At 34.2% G+C, this 18,021-nt stretch overlaps 1 protein-coding gene across 3 annotated transcripts; it reads right to left on the reverse strand.

Annotated features, from left to right (window-relative positions):
* Positions 1–25: 25 nt before the first annotated feature.
* On the reverse strand, positions 26–13,404 carry LOC111215567 (protein MOR1). Of its 3 annotated transcripts, none has more exons than XM_022719223.2 (52): positions 13,081–13,404; positions 12,851–12,956; positions 12,649–12,772; positions 11,937–12,016; positions 11,674–11,851; positions 11,301–11,365; positions 10,949–11,031; positions 10,769–10,854; positions 10,501–10,614; positions 10,082–10,201; positions 9,814–9,916; positions 9,512–9,648; positions 9,185–9,250; positions 8,954–9,068; positions 8,818–8,849; positions 8,533–8,604; positions 8,232–8,336; positions 8,019–8,124; positions 7,740–7,852; positions 7,547–7,634; positions 7,321–7,421; positions 7,134–7,241; positions 6,913–7,018; positions 6,749–6,828; positions 6,533–6,676; positions 6,352–6,427; positions 6,123–6,247; positions 5,923–6,033; positions 5,689–5,838; positions 5,517–5,591; positions 5,367–5,445; positions 5,178–5,281; positions 5,003–5,104; positions 4,841–4,915; positions 4,673–4,768; positions 4,481–4,582; positions 4,283–4,384; positions 4,013–4,195; positions 3,830–3,941; positions 3,542–3,618; positions 3,382–3,461; positions 3,052–3,114; positions 2,841–2,967; positions 2,547–2,669; positions 2,388–2,465; positions 2,116–2,274; positions 1,872–2,030; positions 1,644–1,741; positions 1,368–1,524; positions 1,003–1,215; positions 843–914; positions 26–756 (listed from the first exon to the last, which is right to left on the reverse strand). In XM_022719223.2, the coding sequence occupies exons 1-52, from the start codon at positions 13,238–13,240 to the stop codon at positions 307–309; spliced, it is 5,940 nt and encodes a 1,979-aa protein (XP_022574944.2). In that variant the 5' UTR covers positions 13,241–13,404; the 3' UTR covers positions 26–306. The 3 variants fall into 3 exon arrangements, 2 of the variants coding, with proteins under 2 accessions (XP_022574944.2, XP_022574943.2); XM_022719222.2 differs by having other exon boundaries at positions 8,818–8,855; XR_002664456.2 differs by lacking the exons at positions 26–756; positions 843–914 and having other exon boundaries at positions 1,064–1,215; positions 1,949–2,030; positions 8,818–8,855.
* Between the last annotated feature and the right edge of the window lie 4,617 nt (positions 13,405–18,021).

Genomic DNA, 18,021 nt, shown 5'->3' on the forward strand with positions numbered 1-18,021 from the left:
CTTAAGGGATAGCTGCTAGCAAAAAGATCATCAAAACAATCAATCACTCGCATGAAAATATAATTTGTAAACATAGGAAGAAAGAATCATACATCGCCTCATCTTAAAAGAATCTTATACCCCACACATGCATCATTTCTCACCACTATACTAACTCCATGGAATCTTTTGGCCCCAATACCATCATCTTCCCCATAAATATATATATGTATATGGAAAAACCGAAAAAGGTACTTTACTACTATCACTAGCATTAATAGATGAGACAAAGTAACAAAAATGACTCCCAATCACTTAAGACTTCTTCTACATATGTTCGAGTGAGCCACCTTTGAGCCTCTCCATTCGTGCCTGGAGACCCGACAATGCTTTCTCATCCATTGGCAGAACCACTTGCTGTGGGTGTGGGTGTGGGTGTGCGTGTGGAGCCTCTTCTCCCATTTGGCTCGGTGGAATGTTCTGTTCGTCCACTGGTATGTTGTTATCGTTTGTTGGCATCAGCGGTTTGCTTACTGACTCTAGGCTTCCTGATGTAGCCAGTTGCATGGTCCTCATCCTTTCTCTGATTGCATCTAGCGTCCCTGGATTGATATTACTGCCTCGGATCTCTTCAGTGTATGAATCAGATTTAGGGTTCATCAGAGGCTTCACGTCTAAGGAAGGGATGTCGGGAGATGGAAGGGCTAAGGAAGAAGGGGGAGGAGTCGACAACGGTAGACTTGAAGGCGTTCTTCCCGCAGCTGCATTCTTCTCCACCTACAAAACCGAATTCAAATCTTCAATACACAACAAAACACCTCGAGCTTGTGCTTGTCCAAGCTATTAGGAGATTTGTTACAGACCTGAGCCAACCCGTCTCTGATGTAAGTACGAAATGCTTCGCTTGCATTTTGAAGTTGGGAAAAGATATCAACCTACAAGCATTGACATGAGTTCGCATCTACGCAATTCGTATGTTGATGAACAGAAGAACAAACACTTGAAAGGCCATATATCAATTACCTTTGGATATGACTTAGTGATGTGGTAGAGATCGTAAAGACCAATGGTGGAAGTTTGTTTATCGCCGATTTTCTTGAAAATCGCCCCAAGCTCTTGCTTCAACTGAACGTCAGCAGAGTTAGGAGGAGGTGAGGGAGTGTTAGCTGTTGAATCTGTCCAATGGTTTTGGCCCACAGGCCCTGTTGAAGTTAACATTCTTGCTGCAGCTAAAGTCTGTAAGAAGAAACGAAAGCATTTAAATAGTTACCATCGAAGAAATATCAAGCGGCAGAGGAACAGATCGTCAGGATGTGCTCTGTGAGAAACCATCCCTTCAGCACATTTAACAAGAACTTTGAACAGGAAGCGTAAGGCTGAGATTTTACCTCAAGGTTCAGATCGATATAAGCGAGAATGATGGGTTGTGGCCTCATGTCAATAGGGACAAGAGACAAGTGACCCTTTATTGCAGCTCCCCGGAGCTTAACAAGTTCATGGAGAACAGTTTTCACCATCCTCAGAGGTTTATCATCTGCTCCAGCTCTTCTCATTGGATAAACAGAGAAATAAAAATGAGTTGATAAGGTTGTGTAAGAAAACCTCCACACAATAATCAGACTAAGATTTGCAAAACATTTAAGAGTGCATTTAAGGAGATGTACCTCCTACGTATCTCCTCCATTCCCAGCTCTTGCAGATATACATGGATGCTCTGAAGAAGTCGATCAAGTTCAACTTCATATATTGTGCTTTGGAGAAGCTGAACATAGACAAGTAATTATCAGATATATAATACCAAACTATATGATACATATCTTTTGGCCGATTGCTTTGGAACCATCTAATTTCAGACTAAGATTGTCCAAAAATACCTTTCATGGAAATTTTACCTTTGTAAGTTTAATTAGGCATTTAACTACCAAATCAGAGAATTTCTGATTCCGGACAGCATAAACTTCAGCCGTACCAGGTGAAGGCCATCTAGATGGATCTAGAGGACGTAGCAAGCTAATAAGGACCACAAACGATGACGTCCGATCTGCATTATCCTGAATTAAATAGTAAAAAGAGAACATCAGAGAACTTCATAGTCACATATGAAGAAAACCTTTAGCATTGGGAGGAATAGCTAACCAGGATTTTAAGCATCAAAACATTCAGAGCTTTCAGAAGCTGGCTGCCATCTTCCATGCGTGGAACTCTTTCATCCAGAAGCCAAAGCAAGAGCTCTGTTATAAGGCTTTCTAGAGTCCCTTCTTTGACTGCATGCGCAAGTTTTTTATTTTGGAATGTCTGCAGTATTACATACTTGTGAGTAGTGAGCTTCATAAACAAACCTCAGTGGCTAGAAAGCTAATGAAGAAAAGTAGCATCACTTTAAAAAATCAATTCACTTATGCTGTTACCTGCATAAGTGTGTTCAAAACATATTTGCAAGACCTCGATGAAGCTCCCATTAAGCTGACATCAAATGTCTTGGCAACCTAGCAAAAAAATAAATATATATGAATCGTGGTTAATCTGCATGACAAATGGAAGTGTAAAAGAAAATTTGTCAGGCAAACCTTATTTGCTAAGCATGAAACAAGCCCATCTGAATCCTTCACAAGTTCATCAATTGCACTCTCTTCTGGATCATTAGAAGCCTGTGCCAACTCATGACACACAACTTTCATCCCTTCAACCGACTGCCACATAAAGAAAAACGAAAATAAAAGACCAAACCAACACTTGGATGATGTCTCTGTTAGTGACTAAAAAACTGCTATGATGTATAAAGCAATGTTCCCTAAACTGAATAAGATATTCCATAACAAACCAATAATTGATATTAAAATCAGGCCAGACACGCTATATACCTGCTCCGGAGAGCCAAACATAATGATGTCCAAAGCCTCATTCCAGTCTGCCGGTCCATTAACTCCAGCGATTGTCCGAGGTACTGGGTTCCTCTCCGGAATTTGTTCAGAAATACCATAGTTTTGCCTGGGCAGGCAAAAGATTAAGTTTACGAACAACAGAAATCTATCTTTGTTGAAAGAACTTTCAGATACCAGTTGAAAGAATTACCTTGGAAACAAAGGACCAGGGACTGTTTGAGAAAGGTCGCCACTTTGTTCCGCCACTTCAGGTCTGGACACAAACAGAAAGTCATAAATAATAGAGAAATTAAACACTTCGTAAAATCATTTTTGTCTCTGACTACTAAAAAAACAAAACATTGAAATACTTTTGCGACTCTAAATGCAACATTAGGATTTGCATTTATAAGAATATGTTTATAGCCTCCACTTTCAGCTTATCGGTAATGTTGAGTACGAATAAGCCGACAAGACCGCCTTAATGCTACAAAAGCAATGCAACGCGAGGTTAAACTAAAATTTCAACAAATTTACGCACCCATTATCCCTAACAGAACGCCTTAGTGCTGCTCGTGCATCCCCAGGTCTCCCTTCTCTTCTTTTCTCCATTTCCTTGACCTGATGCAGGCAAAACGATGAAAACACAACTCACAAACAACACATGGAAGCAGGCAAAATAGTTCGCATTTGGGGCTTACTTTCCACTTAAATCTATCATCAAGCATACTCTTTTGAGCATCTGTAAGCTTGCCAACATATCGCCAGATATCATCACCTACAACAACAAGCCAAACAATGAGAAACAATGCAAAAAAAAAATCTCAAGGACGTGGGCAAAAATTCTCAGAATCATGATTTTCATTCTAGATGTTTACGAAACATAGACGAACAAAAAGAACAGAGTATGAGAATATGTAAAGTTGTGCACTAATCATCGTGAGACATGACATATTTTGAAAAAAATACACCATCGCTTCATGCCCTACCGAGAATCTTATAACCCGTAGCCATGGTGTTCAAAGCAGCTTTTCTGAGTTCACCATCTCTTTCTGCTGTCAAGCTTGCAACCATATTCAAGTACTTCAGTAGTCCACTTATCTGCTTACGAAGACAAATTAGAATTCAAACAGGAGAGAGATATCAAATAATTTGTCAAGTCTCGCTGCTACCTCAGTTCCACAAGTCTCGAGTAGATATCCGATAAGATCAGTGCACTCTATCCTTGTACGGTTGTTTTTGGAACGTAAACCTTCCAAAATATAGGGATATGTCTTTGCAACAGAATATGCCTGGATAATCTGCTTCATCAGCTCACGCATTTTTTCTCTTACTTTTTCAATGTTATGCCCCAACTGCACCAAGCCACCAAGGACAGGAATTAAATATAAAGACATTGAAGCACAAGGAAATAGAAACTAGATTAATATAAGATGCCTAACCTTCTCTGCCAAACAAGGCAGAAATATAGCAGCTTCCGCTTCTGTCAAGCAGTATTCCTCATCCTTCAATGTGTTGAAGAGTTCTGGAAGAACCTCAAGAACCTATTTTTACCCAGAGTAAATGAAATTCCATTAGTAATGCATTAAAAACAGTGACAAATTGCAACTAGAATAACAAAATAAACAATTACAAATTACCTTTAGCAGACAAGTTGTGTTGGATTTACATAATTGCAACACAAACCACCGAAGAAGTATATCTAGTACTTCTATAATATCCTTCGAAAGAGATGGAAGCGCCTACAGTGAGAGGGAAAAACAAACATTAATAAAAGATAAATAAGAAAATCTAGCAGATGAATAAGACTCAAGATATATGCATTTAACTACCTTCTGTAGGATATCCAGCCCATCTACTTGTTTCTTAAAGTCTGGACTCATCAATCGTTTTTGCAAGTCTTCCCTAAAATATTTCATCATATCATTCTGCACCAACCACCCAACATTAGTTATATAACACGATCATAAGGCAGAAGAAAATTAATCCAGAAAACAGACCTCAAGATCCTGAATCTGTTCCGGCCGGAGCTCCTCAAATTTAATTCTACGAACCACCAGCCTCTCCCTGTCCTCCTGCAGATTAAACACAAATACCAATATTTGTGTCATCCTAAATAAAACATGTGGGAAAATCTTAAACCGTTGCAAAACTCATTTCACCTTATTAGAGTCCTTAGTATTTAGCAAAGACTGTGACTGGATAGCTATATCATGGACAGACGTGATTTGATCAGGTCTTGAACCCTTTGTTGGTAAGGCTCTCTTCATAAACACAAAAACCAGTCAGACGTTACGAGCTGAATACAGAAAAATATGTTCAGATGCAGAAACTTACAGATCTGTTTCCTTGCTTCAAGGTACCATTAGAAGTCGATTTTGAAACCTTGGAAACACCTTTCGACACTGGTCCCGCCGTAGCTTTTGATGATTCAAATGGTTCTGAAAACAACATCGTTAGCATGAACAAAAACGAGAACGAAGAGGAGAAAACATGTTGATTTGACAACAGGTCATGGACAAGTACCTTGAACAAATCCTGGTCTTACTTTTTCAAGCACAAGCGCTAATGCTGGGCCTTGGATATTTTTGATATTCTTTTCAAGCTGAGGAAAAATGCACAGAACAAATCATAATTTAGGCTATGAATAGAACAAGCTAATCTAAGTATACCTACCGTTTCTTGTCCACTGACTCTTACGATCTCAGAAATGCATCCTTCGGCTGCTTTTCGCACATCTGCGGATTTGTCCTGGAAAGATTCACACAAGCATAACAGACTGAAATTATTACAAAAAGACATAACACTGGTTAAAGCTTATAAGGAGATATGACAGTCGATGAGTTACCGTCATTGCGGTGCTTGCAGGTTTCAGTAAATGTATAGCATCCACAAAGTCACTTAGTCCAGCAAGTTGTTTTGTCAACCAATCAAAAAGATCTTTACGTCCTTCTGCTCCCATTTTCCCATCTGTTAGTGCTATTATAATGTAAGGAATCTGCATTAACAGAGGAAAATTTTGTTAGTTGACGAAATTACATTTACAACCAGAATACATGCCTAAAGTAAGATGATCGCAAACCATTTTGTCGAGATGCACAGCACCAAGCCACAAATCCAGAGCAGCCAAGGTGCATTCCCTCATGTGCTTCTTGTTGTCACCGAGACATTTCAAGACATCTGATAGAATTCCCTGAAACAGATCACTCAAGTATTTGGTAACACTGGTAGGCAGGGATATATTACAGGTTATAAAATATTTTCAGTGTTACATTCACCAACCTTGCTCGCCTTCTCGACAGTTGGTCCCATAGCTGATGCAACACCTCCAATGGTAGTCAATGTTTGCATAACAAGATTTTTGTTACTATCCAACAATCGTCCTCGTAGACCACCAAATAATTCTCCTATTGAACGTGAAATGAAAATGGTGTAGACAACAACAATAACTCATGAGTAATTTTGGAGTGACAAAAACAACGATAATGCGAAAAAAATCTTGACTTCATACCAGTTCCAGTTGGCTGGATGCGTTTATTAGCCTCTTCCAGAATTTTATTAACAGCTTCGATTGACTCCAAACGCATCTACAGAAGTTTAAAATACTCATTTTCATATCTAGCGTTTAATATAAATTTCTACAAAAGAATTGTTAGGTAGGTACTAAAAGAAAATTCGAATTCGTAGCTCACCTTCCAATCAGGACTCTCAAAGCCCTTAAGAAGTTCAGGGGTAATCTTGCTACTAATATCTTCTCTAGGTAAACTATCCAACCCTCCACCAGAGGTTGATGTTGAAACTGACGTCTTAACAACTCTTTTTGGAGCCACAGTTCCCTGATGAACAGAATATAAGAACAGCACGAAAAACAAGAATTCGACCAATCAAGGCAATCCACACAAATGTACCTCAAAAGGGTTTTTCTCATACTCAGTGTCAAGTGCACTGATTAATGCAGGTTTGACATCATTAAGAAACCCTTTAATGTCTGCAGACAGAAAAAACACAGTTTATTTTGGTTATCAGGAGACGTTCTTCTATCAAATGCAACACAACAGGAATTTGTAGCTACCTGGACCAACAAACTTGTGTAAAGCACCCAAAAGTTTGATTGTAGCATTTCTGGTGGCAGCTGTACTAGATTGCAACCCAACATCCTTACAAAAATCTATTAAGTCCTGTCAAATAGACAAAAAAAATTCCTTTGTCAAGTATGAAAATAACCTAGATACTGCAGTTAAACTAACCCAGAAATTGGGAGCTAGAAACTTCAAGTTATAAAAAATTCAAAACCTTAAGTTTCAAAAGTGAGACGCCAAAGTCATCAACTGCCGAAACCATCCATAACAAGCCTTCACTAAGAACCTTGGGGTTCTTGTGCCCGTTCATGATTTTGTAAAGCTACAAGCAAAATACCATAATTGTTATTCTGTTCTAATTAATCTGTAATCCAAAGAACATTGATCAAAGCAGCACCTACCCTCTCAAAAACAAATCCAGGACCAACTGCTTCGCAGAAAGCAGTAAGACACTTCATAGCAGAGGCTCGTGTCTTTATATCTGCAACTCGTTCACTAGCGCCTGCGAATTAGTAGAGAAAACTCAGGCAAATGAGCTACGAACTAATACTTTAGATAATAACAGAACTGCCCTCAGAGTATAGCAATCATCAAATGAAATTAGCTTTTTCGTTATATGACACTTACCCGTAATGCAAAGTACGACACACTTCTTAGGAAACTTTGCCGCAGTCGAAGATATGTAGGTAATAATTTCAATGACCTGTTGTTGAACCTGCATTTCCAAGTAATATGCTCATGTGAACTTCTCAGAATTATGTTAGGGGAACAATTCTAAGACGTACAAATAAAAAGATTTGAGATGGAGTTGAAAGTACACCTGCACATTTTTATCATTCCAACCAGGAACTGCACATAACAACCGAACCAAGATCTCCACCGACTTGTCTAGTTCTTGAAGTCCTTCGATCTCTTCTTTCAAAGACAAAGTTGCTGCGCGGCAAAGTTATGAAAAAAATCACCAAACTGGCAAATACTTACAAACCAATAACGATTTATCTTATGTGTAGTAAAGACGAGTTTAACCACTCGAGCAAAACTCAAAATAAAAGAAAAAACACAGAAATCAATAAAGGAGTCCTCAAGACATTCAACAAACCTTCAAGTCTTTCTTTCCATACAGAGCTCTTCAACTGAGAAATAGTTTCTGTTTTTACAAGAGAACCTAATCTGTTTTCAATTTCTTCAAGACCCATCTCAGCAGGCTAAAATTGAAAAAGAAGAATTAGATGTTAGCATCTTCAAGAGTCACTGTCATAACAGGTTTTGTAAAGAAGAATCTAATTTTATAAGTATACTAACTAATATATACCTCAACATCTTCAGGAGGTTCAACAGATTTTGAACTTTCATTCCGTACAGCAGCATCTTTTTTGCTTCCACCTGTTTTGGCAGTCCCAGCCTTCTTGCTCGCAGGCTATAAAAATCAGCATTTAATGGGAGCACATGTATTTAGACAACAAAGTAAAACAAATCTTTCATTATGTTGTTAACTTTTAAGTCATGGTGGAATTGAGGAAAAGAAAAGTATTGTAAGTAACTGAAACCCCCAGAAAATTGCAAGGTGAAACCGTAACAGCAAAACAAAAAAAAGAATGTAAGAAGAAACTCACAGCAGAAAGAGCAGGTCTTTTCCCGCTCAGCATGCTTGCTGCTGATTTCCTTACAACGGGTGCTTCTGAGTTCTGCATAAATTTTTGAAGTGGCATAACTACGTGAACGGATATAAGACATAAACTCATCTCTGAAAAACAGGATGGCATTTAGTACTAACTGGGTCAAACATCCCATCTCTCAGCACCCGAGATGGCTTACCCTTCTCCCATCATAAGGAAAAAATAAGAAGTATTTAGAGAACTAAGTGCGAAGTAACACTGGAGATCTGAATAGGAACTTACCACGGTGGCCGTGCCCCCAACTGAAGACTGAACTGTGACTTTTATAAGAAAACAACATCCAATTAGAATGGGAAGTAAACAACATGCAAAACTTGTTGTTCAGCTTAACAGCTGTGTGGAATAGAAGTCTACATACCTGAGCTTGTACTAGCTGATTCACCACCAGAGCTTGCAATCATTTCTGAAAGTTTCTTTCTTCTAACATCATCAAGTTTTTCCAACGACTTTTCCAAAGGTCTCATACCTACAGACTAACATAACCAAAAGATAACATATAAGGAATAGAAATACGTGAAGTACAAGAGTCACTTATCCACATATTCTGACGATAAAGAGTTGCTGTTCATCCACAATATAATATTTATACCTTCGCTATTGCAGCCAAAGCCGAAAATGATGCATCCCTCACATCAGGAGTTCCATCATTGAGACACTACATCATTACGAATTCCAGGCATTCAATAAATTATAAGTTCAAATAATATTTCATTTCTCGACGGAGAAGTGGTAACAGCGATCAAAATTCAGCCGCACTAATACTGCAACATTTCTCACGTTATTTGTCCTTTCATCACTAGGCTGTTGAATATAACCATGCTTGCATGATTGAGCAACTTTTTGTTATTATCGAACAGTACCATGCTTCTGTTAACTGAAAGTGAATTTAGGAGCCATTAGGCACAAAAATACTAACCTCCATACATAATGGGACATATTCTTTGTGCGCCTTTAGAATAAGAGCCTTGTTACTTGTTTCAAGGCAGAACGTCAACCAATTTAAAGTTAAAGAACGCACAAGCGGCACTTTGTTTTTCACTGCGGTCTTTACATCTGCAAAGGAGAGCAAAGTTACTTAAAAAACTGATGAAATATAGAAATGTATAAACAAATCGGTCGCCAAACGTCTGAATAACAATATAAGTATCTCAACACAAGATAATCATAAGCAAATAAATAGAGCTTCATAAAGTAATCCAAGATCAAAATGACCCTTGCCTTCTATAATGTCAACAAGATTTAAACACCCAGCTTTGTACATTGCTTGTAACGTTTGTGTAAGTGCCTCTGCGACTGTTGGCTTTTTCTCTTTCAATTTTTCCTGTTTAAGGAACAAAAAGCCACCAAGTTTAAGATCAAATGATGGACTAAAACCCAGTCAGAAACCTATGCCCAATTTTATGTGAGGAAAGAATATTTATACTCCAAAGACTGAATCAATCTTCCAGTGATAATAATTTTGGATAAAAGATTCTACAAGACTCACAAGTAAAACAGGTAGCATGAACCGTGAACTAGCGGAGAAATGTGTTCTTAATCCACGTGCAAGATTTCCAATGGCCTGAATAGCTTCCACTGCAACAGCTAAGTTCACATCGGTGATAAGCTGCGATTATAGTTAATTACAAATACTATCAAATCGCACGTATAAATAGGTGAGCAGTAATAAACCTCGAAATACAGCAGCATCTACACACTAAAACTGTGATCAGCAAACATTTTACCAGTTGAAGGTTTAAATAAAACGCATGAACTTCAAACTACAGATTAATCAATAAGCACATATGTTTGCAGAATGCATCATCACCAATCAGATAATACAGCAAGGGAGCTAAAATATACAAAGATTTATAATACAAAAATAACAAATAATAGCGCCTAAAGTTCTTATTGTGGAAAGTTTACCTTCTTTAAGGTCCGACAAATTTCTGAAAAATCACCGGGAGCTATCTTTTTCGTCGAAGCAAGCTTTGTTAGCTCTGCAACAGCCTCCTTGCGTTCTAACCACTTTGTTTTTTTCTAAAAGAGAAGCAAACGTAATTTATGTAACGTGTGACATGCAATCAAAAATGCAAAGTGAGTAGTATCTCATAGAAACTTCTTTCAATAGAGGACCATCGCAAGAAATGGAGCATAAAATATGACAATGTGGCATTAAGAATCCACCACTCACCACTCCTTCCCAGAACCCAGACTTTTCCAAAGGAGTCAAAATATCCACAGGATCCATAAGATCGTACTCATCTATTTCCTGGGGCGCTGATCGTAATGGGTCGATAAAAAAAATTAACGTTAGCAGCTTTCTCAAAATTACTTAATGAAGAAACAATTCATTGAAGTACAAGCTACATACCATCAGCAACAGGTTCTTCAGTGGGCCCATTACCAATCACATCAGAACTAGCTTCTGCCTCTGGTTCTTTATCTTGTTCAGATCTTGAAAGCCAAATACATAAATATTTTAATTCCAGCTTTTCAAAAATCATGCTAGTAGTTTCTTGAACTAACAAAATTCACGAGGCGAACAAAGTGATCATGAATCGAATAAGACTCCTCATGTATAAGAATTTAATTATCCAGAAACTTTACAAAGCAAATTGAAAACATTCACAAATCATAAGCTGCATGAAGATAAAACTGGATCTAGTATGTGGTAGTTAAGACAATGGATAAAATAACAATTTTTTGTAGTATGTGGTAGTTACCTTATCTTTCGAGAAGGCTTAGCACCCCCTGAAACATTGGCAAGCTCAGCCTCCAGCTCTTTTTTCTTACATAATAACAATAAAATCGAATATAAGCACTAGGGCACAAGAGAATTAAGGAAGATTTTACAAAGATTATAGTTTACAAACATTTTTTGCATAACTCTAAAGAAGGCAATCTCAACTAAAAATTTCAATCATAAACAGATTTTCAGCCAAGGGTGTTGTTTTGATTTGTAAACTATCTTCAATATGTTCACTAGAAACTCATATTTCAGTTTCCAACTCCACAAACAAAAGCAATTTTAATCCAGTTCATATCATCTTGGCGAAACGGCTAAGCTGCAAACGTACAGATCAACATAAATCTTACCATTGTATCCCTCATTTTCTCAAACAAAATAGATTTTACAGGGTCTTTTCCAATCCAACGGCATAGCTCAATAGTCACCCCTTTGGCAGATGCACGGACATTCTGATCTTGATGATCGAAAAGTTCAGGAAGCATCTTTAAAATCCTTTTGGGTGGAATAATCTTCGATCCAAACTCACTAAGACAGAAAAATAACTAGTGTTATTTCAGATCAAAGATATAAAGAACCAGTGCAGAAAACTAACTAGGACATCAAAACAGACCTGATAGCTAGAAACATAACGTCTACTGCAGGTACCACAGCCTTTGCAACTTTATTCTTTATAGCTTTCTCCAATGTATCCTACAATCATGCCAAATATGTTAACTTGTATACGGAAGATGTTCTCCTGACCGACACAACTTTGAAAAGATCAAAATGACTAAAACGATGCATATTAAGTGGAGTTTTCGCCTTAAACGGGATCTTAATACTCGGGCCAAAAATTTTAAAAGTGCTGCACGAAATAATATTTAGACAAAACACTTTAGTAGGCGTCTTCAAAACAACAGTGAAGAAGGTATCCAGATCCGTTCTTCCTAACAGAAGAAACCATGATTGTGGGAGAAATGACCCAAAACAGATCGAGGCACAGTAACAAAAACTCAAAACTGGAAAGGCTAATTAGTGGAACAGACCACATAAGATTCCGTTTCTTGACCTTAAATACAGAAAGCTGAAGACAGTATGTCAGCCATAATTTTGGAAAATGCTCCTTTCTTATTCCGTCACACTAGAACCTAGCACAACAAAGAACAGGGCAACAGAGCCACATGGTTGCATTCTGGGTCCTAAAGCACTATCATTTCTATGTCAGCTCACTTATCTAGTTTTCAATACACCAGCATCATCAATCTACAGCAAGCAATGCTGTGACTAGATGGTGAACCCCTATGTAACTAGATAGACCTTTCAGACTTGCAAGAGTGGCATACCAGAAAAACATCAACAGCTTCTAATTCCACCCAAAGCAAGAGAGCGTCCTGCGCCTTCTGCACAGTCTTGGGCCGACCCGTGAGACATTTAGCCGCAATGGCATCACATACTTCCTTAGCATACCTTCAAAACAAGAAACAAGCTATAAATAATATTCACATCCAAACAACCACTTGCTCTGCCTCTTTTCAGAAACCATACCTCCCAGCGTCTGCATCCGCTGCCTTCAAAAACGCAACCAAAGCATCAAGCGCCTTCTCTTGCACCGGCGCATTCGAATCCGCCACCGTCTTCCTAAACAAGTGACCTGCAAAACAACAGCAACAAATCAGAAATCGAACTCTAGAGAGGAGGTCACATTCGCAGATCCGCAGCGAGACACACCGCCACAGTCAGATCTGAGCCTCGAAAAATCAAAAACCCTAACTCACCGAAATCGCGGAGGCGAGGGTCCTTAGGATCGGTGATAGAATCGCAGACGGAAGCTAGGTCGACGTTGGCCTCGTTCCTAACTTTCCAGTTCTTGTGCGCGAGGCGATCCTCCCACGGAAGCTTCTTCGCATCCTTCAATATCTTCTCGTCCTCAGCCATTTTCTCACAAAATCAATCAATCAATCTCCGCCGATGTTATCGATCTATGTACCAGACTTCTTCGTATCGTCTCCCTTAGAATTTTTCTCTCTCTTTTCAAATTTTTTTCGTTGCTCGTCTTGTTAGTGCCGTCAAGAGAGAGAGAGGAGTTTTGGTTTCTACGTTTAAATCGGCGGTGTGATTTTTTTATCAAAATATTTCACGCGACTAGATATTGAAAATGAACCACGCGCGACTATTTCGAATCTTCTTAACGAGTGTTTTCTTTCCACGTGGAAATATGGGCCTTTTTAAACTATTTTAGGCCACCGAAAACATTTTTTTCCTATTTTTGCCGCACTAATTTAAATTTTATATTTATTACAATTTTTTAGCCATAAACACACAAGATAAGAAAATAAATTTGTACTTTTGTTGGTTCAAAAGAAAATTTGTACTTTAAGTTGAAGAGGGTTTGTTGGTTTATAAATCTTATTTCTTATTAATCTAAATTGTGTAATAGTCCATTGATTAGAATATGTTATAGAAATTTATAAGACATTTTAGAAAATAATTTTGCCATAGCATTTTAGAAATTTAAATATGATTATATGCCACTGGATCATTAATTATTAAATGCTATTAAATTGTATTAAAATGATGTGATATTCGCTCAACAATTTATAAGTACTAATAATTAAAATATTGAAAATTAAGTATTATGAATTTGATAGACTTGGGTTTAAAATTCAAAATCCAAAGATTCAAAATTTGAGTTACTCACTCGTGACAAATAAAAGGAATATATGGAATGATAGGAATCATTATTTATGGAATTTTGTAGAATGGAATCAGCATTCCATTTGTTCATGAATATTTTTGATTTGGAATGATTTTTCAAATGATAGTTAAAATTTTATCTGGAATAATATGAAACTAGATTTTGATCCGCGCAGGCGCGCGGGTGTATATTTTGAAAAATATGTTGATATTTGTTTTTCATGTAATTATTAGGATTTGGATGAATCCGAGGAACATAACCGATACCGATCCAAAGATATAGTACCAAACCCAAACATAAATTGATTAAATATTCTAATTATTCAAAATTTTGTTATTTAGAGAACCGAATCTGATCCGAACCGAAGTATTTGGGTATCCGAATTTATCTAAAAATAAATTTATATACTTATATATATTAATTATGTTTAGATTTAACGTATATAAAACATCAAAAATGATACTTTTAAATTGGTTTAAATACTTGAAAATATATATAGATAGTCAAAAGTAAATATCTGAAATAGTTAAAGTATACTCAAATCACCAAAAATACTTAAAATAATTATTGATTTCGTATCCAAAATTTTAAATCAAGCCAATTGATATGTTAAGCTTAAGTATTATGACATATGTTATTCAAATTTATACGTAATATATTATTTTATTTATACATTTTGAGAAATTTAAAATATATAATGATTTAAGACTTTAAAAATAATTTAAATTAGTTATCCAAACCCAAACCAAACCCGCAAAGATCCAAATCGAACTCAAACCAAAATTTAGAAACATTCTAATAAGGCTGAAATCTTTGACCCCGAAAACCCAAAATACAAACCGATCAGAACTAAACCCGTATGGGTATCCAAAAGCCCATCCCTAGTCATTATTATATATCGTATTTTATCATCATATAATTAATCGTATTTTATATGTACCATCATATAAGTAATCATATAATTAATAGTATTTAATACATACCATCATATAAATAATTACATATATTATATTTTTAAAACTTAATATGAAATATGAAAACCATAATTTGAGTTGGTATTTCAAATTGGGCTTTGTATTATATTTTTCTTATATATATTGACAATATTTTTTTATAATGGTTATTGAAAAATAGTTTAGTAAAAATCCATTTTTGAATATATGTATATTTTTGAATCAATTTTTGATATAAATCAAATTTGAATTATTATTTTGATTTGAAATATGTATATAAAGTTTAAATTTTGATTTATGGTTAGTTTAGAAAAAAAAATTTTAGGGAATTAGATTGACCCATTTTAGTATATTTTAAAAGTGGCCTAGATAACTTTCAATTTTTTAAAAAAACATAAGCCCATTATTTTTTTTCTTAATACTACTATCCTTGTTTTCAAACAAAAATATTTTTTTTTAAAAGACTGCAATCCATGTTTCCAAACACTCCAAATTTTTAAAAGTCCTATTCAAGTCTCCAAACACTTCAATTTTGTACTTGAGTTTTAATAAGATAGATATTGTGGAATTGAATGTAATAAACTTTTCCATTTTTCTTTTGTAAATGGTGAACAATTTTTGGAATGCACAGGAATTAAGCATTCAGGAAATTTTTATTCCAAAACATACATTCTAGTTAACTTTTTATTTTATCATCTAATCTATTAATTTAGGATCCTATTTTTTATCCATTTACTTAAAATGTAACTTATTTAGTTATTTCTATTAAATTTTAATAATTACTGAACAAATTATAAAAATAAATTTTAATTTTAAATATTTTTTATAAATAATGTATTAATTAATTTCGTAATTAAAAATATAAAATTATTATAATTAATTTTAATTAAACTTGTACCGTGAAATAAAAATAATGTTATTTTATAAATTTATGATTATAATTTATATTGTATTAAAATAAGTGCTCTATGAACTTAATATGAAAAATATATCAAATTGGTAGATTAACCTACTTCAAAAAAAATCATTTAAATAAATTTATCATTCATTGATAAAACATCTTAAACTATATAATTTTTATACAAAAAATAAAATTAATTAACATATGTTAATTAATTTTACAACAATATATTTTCCTTTTGTTTATTTTGAAACAAAAAACAATATTTTAACTAAAATGATTATATACAAAATACATTAGTACATAACTAACATTTAGTTCATGTATTATTTACAAACTATGTTACTAGAAATTTTTAAATTTTAATAATTAATTAAAGCTATTAATGACAAATTAATTTTCATTATAAATTAAATATTTATTTTAATTATAACAAAATCTCTGGAGAAATATATTTTTAAAAAAAATTATCAAAATTCAAATATATTGTAATAAAAGAATGAATTGATTAAGTAACAAAAAAAATTCAAAAATCATATAATCTTCCAAATTCAAAAATAGTTGTGTAATATTCCAAATTTTCTTGACCAAGTATACAAACTGAAAAAAAAATATTAAAAACTCAAAATGATAATATTCCAAATTTTGTAAAAGATAAAATCATAGATGCTAAAATATTTTTTTTTATTAAAGTAACATGAAAAAACAAATTAAGTTGTAAGAATCAAAGTAATATAATATTTTGAAATCTTAATATAATAATTAAAATCAGAAAACTTAATACCATAACATCCAAAAGTATGAAAAATTACATGTTTACCACTTTCATGGTACCAATTTTCATTTTTACCACCACTAATAAGACATTTTCAAAAATACCTTCTTCATTAAGTGACAAAAGACTCTTATACCCTTGTTATTTATATATATAATAAATCATTATTTAAATAAAAATAATAATAAAAAAAAATTAAAAAAAAAAATAAAAAAAATTTTACTTTTTCAAATTCGAACTTTTTTATAAAAAAAAATTTTGATTTTTTTTTTCAAATTTCTTTTTTAAAAACGAAAATTATGTTTGAAACTATTTTTTTAAATTTTTTATATATTTTTTAAATATTTATTTATATATATATTAGAATCCTAAATTTCACATTCCAAAAACCCTACCCACCCCTCAACTCTAAACCCTAAGTCTAGATTAGTTAACCCTAAGGGTATAATTGTATTTTACCATTCATTAAAAGTGAGGGTAAAAGTGGTTAGTGTAAACATTAAAAGTGGTACTATGAATGTGGTATTTGTGGCAATTTCCCCCAAAAGTATCCTATATTGATAAAATCTACTAAAATAATATGACAAATACTACTATATTTTCGCAAAAACCAAAAATGATTGATGTTCAACTATATTTTCTTAAACACAACATATATATATATATATATATAAATTATCATAAACAAATATCCATCTATAGTATAACTAACTAATATTAAAATGTATTGTATACAAACTATAGAAATTTAAAAGCTGTATTAAATGAGACTATGTATTTGATTATTTCAAATTGTGAATTTATTGTGCTGAACTCATAAATATATTAATAAGTAACAAATTAAAATGTATAAACAAATCACTGTGTATTAATCATTACGAATATTATGCTTAAACAATAAGATTATAGAACTTTAAAATATATAATACTAAATGTAAATCATATATTTTAAACGTTTATAATGATATATCAAAGTTATACATTTATGTCAAAACTCTAGTCTATACTATTAAAAGAGAAGGATTCTTAAAAAATCAACTTATGCAAGGTTGTTGCACCTATTTAGTTTCAGTTCAACATGTGGTGAACAACGTCCCTTAAAATAAAGAGGATGAAATCCAAAATGTAAAAATGAGCCTTTGCTTTTGCATCAAAAACTGGAATGTGCAGTTTGAGTCATTGTCTTACATATACACTTGATAATGATGTTTCCCAAAACTTTCGTTGCAGACATCGAAATACTGTGAGTATGCAACAAAATTTGTAATTTTCAATCTTTAGAAAATGTTAATAATAAGATAAAACACATTTTTTGTACAGATCCACACTGATGAGGTAGATGAGTTTGAGTATATTCCGGCTGTTAATGATGATGAGCTCAAGCAATTGTGG

Source organism: Brassica napus, unplaced genomic scaffold (assembly GCF_020379485.1).
Source record: "Brassica napus cultivar Da-Ae unplaced genomic scaffold, Da-Ae ScsIHWf_363;HRSCAF=573, whole genome shotgun sequence".
Taxonomy (NCBI): Eukaryota; Viridiplantae; Streptophyta; class Magnoliopsida; order Brassicales; family Brassicaceae; genus Brassica; species Brassica napus.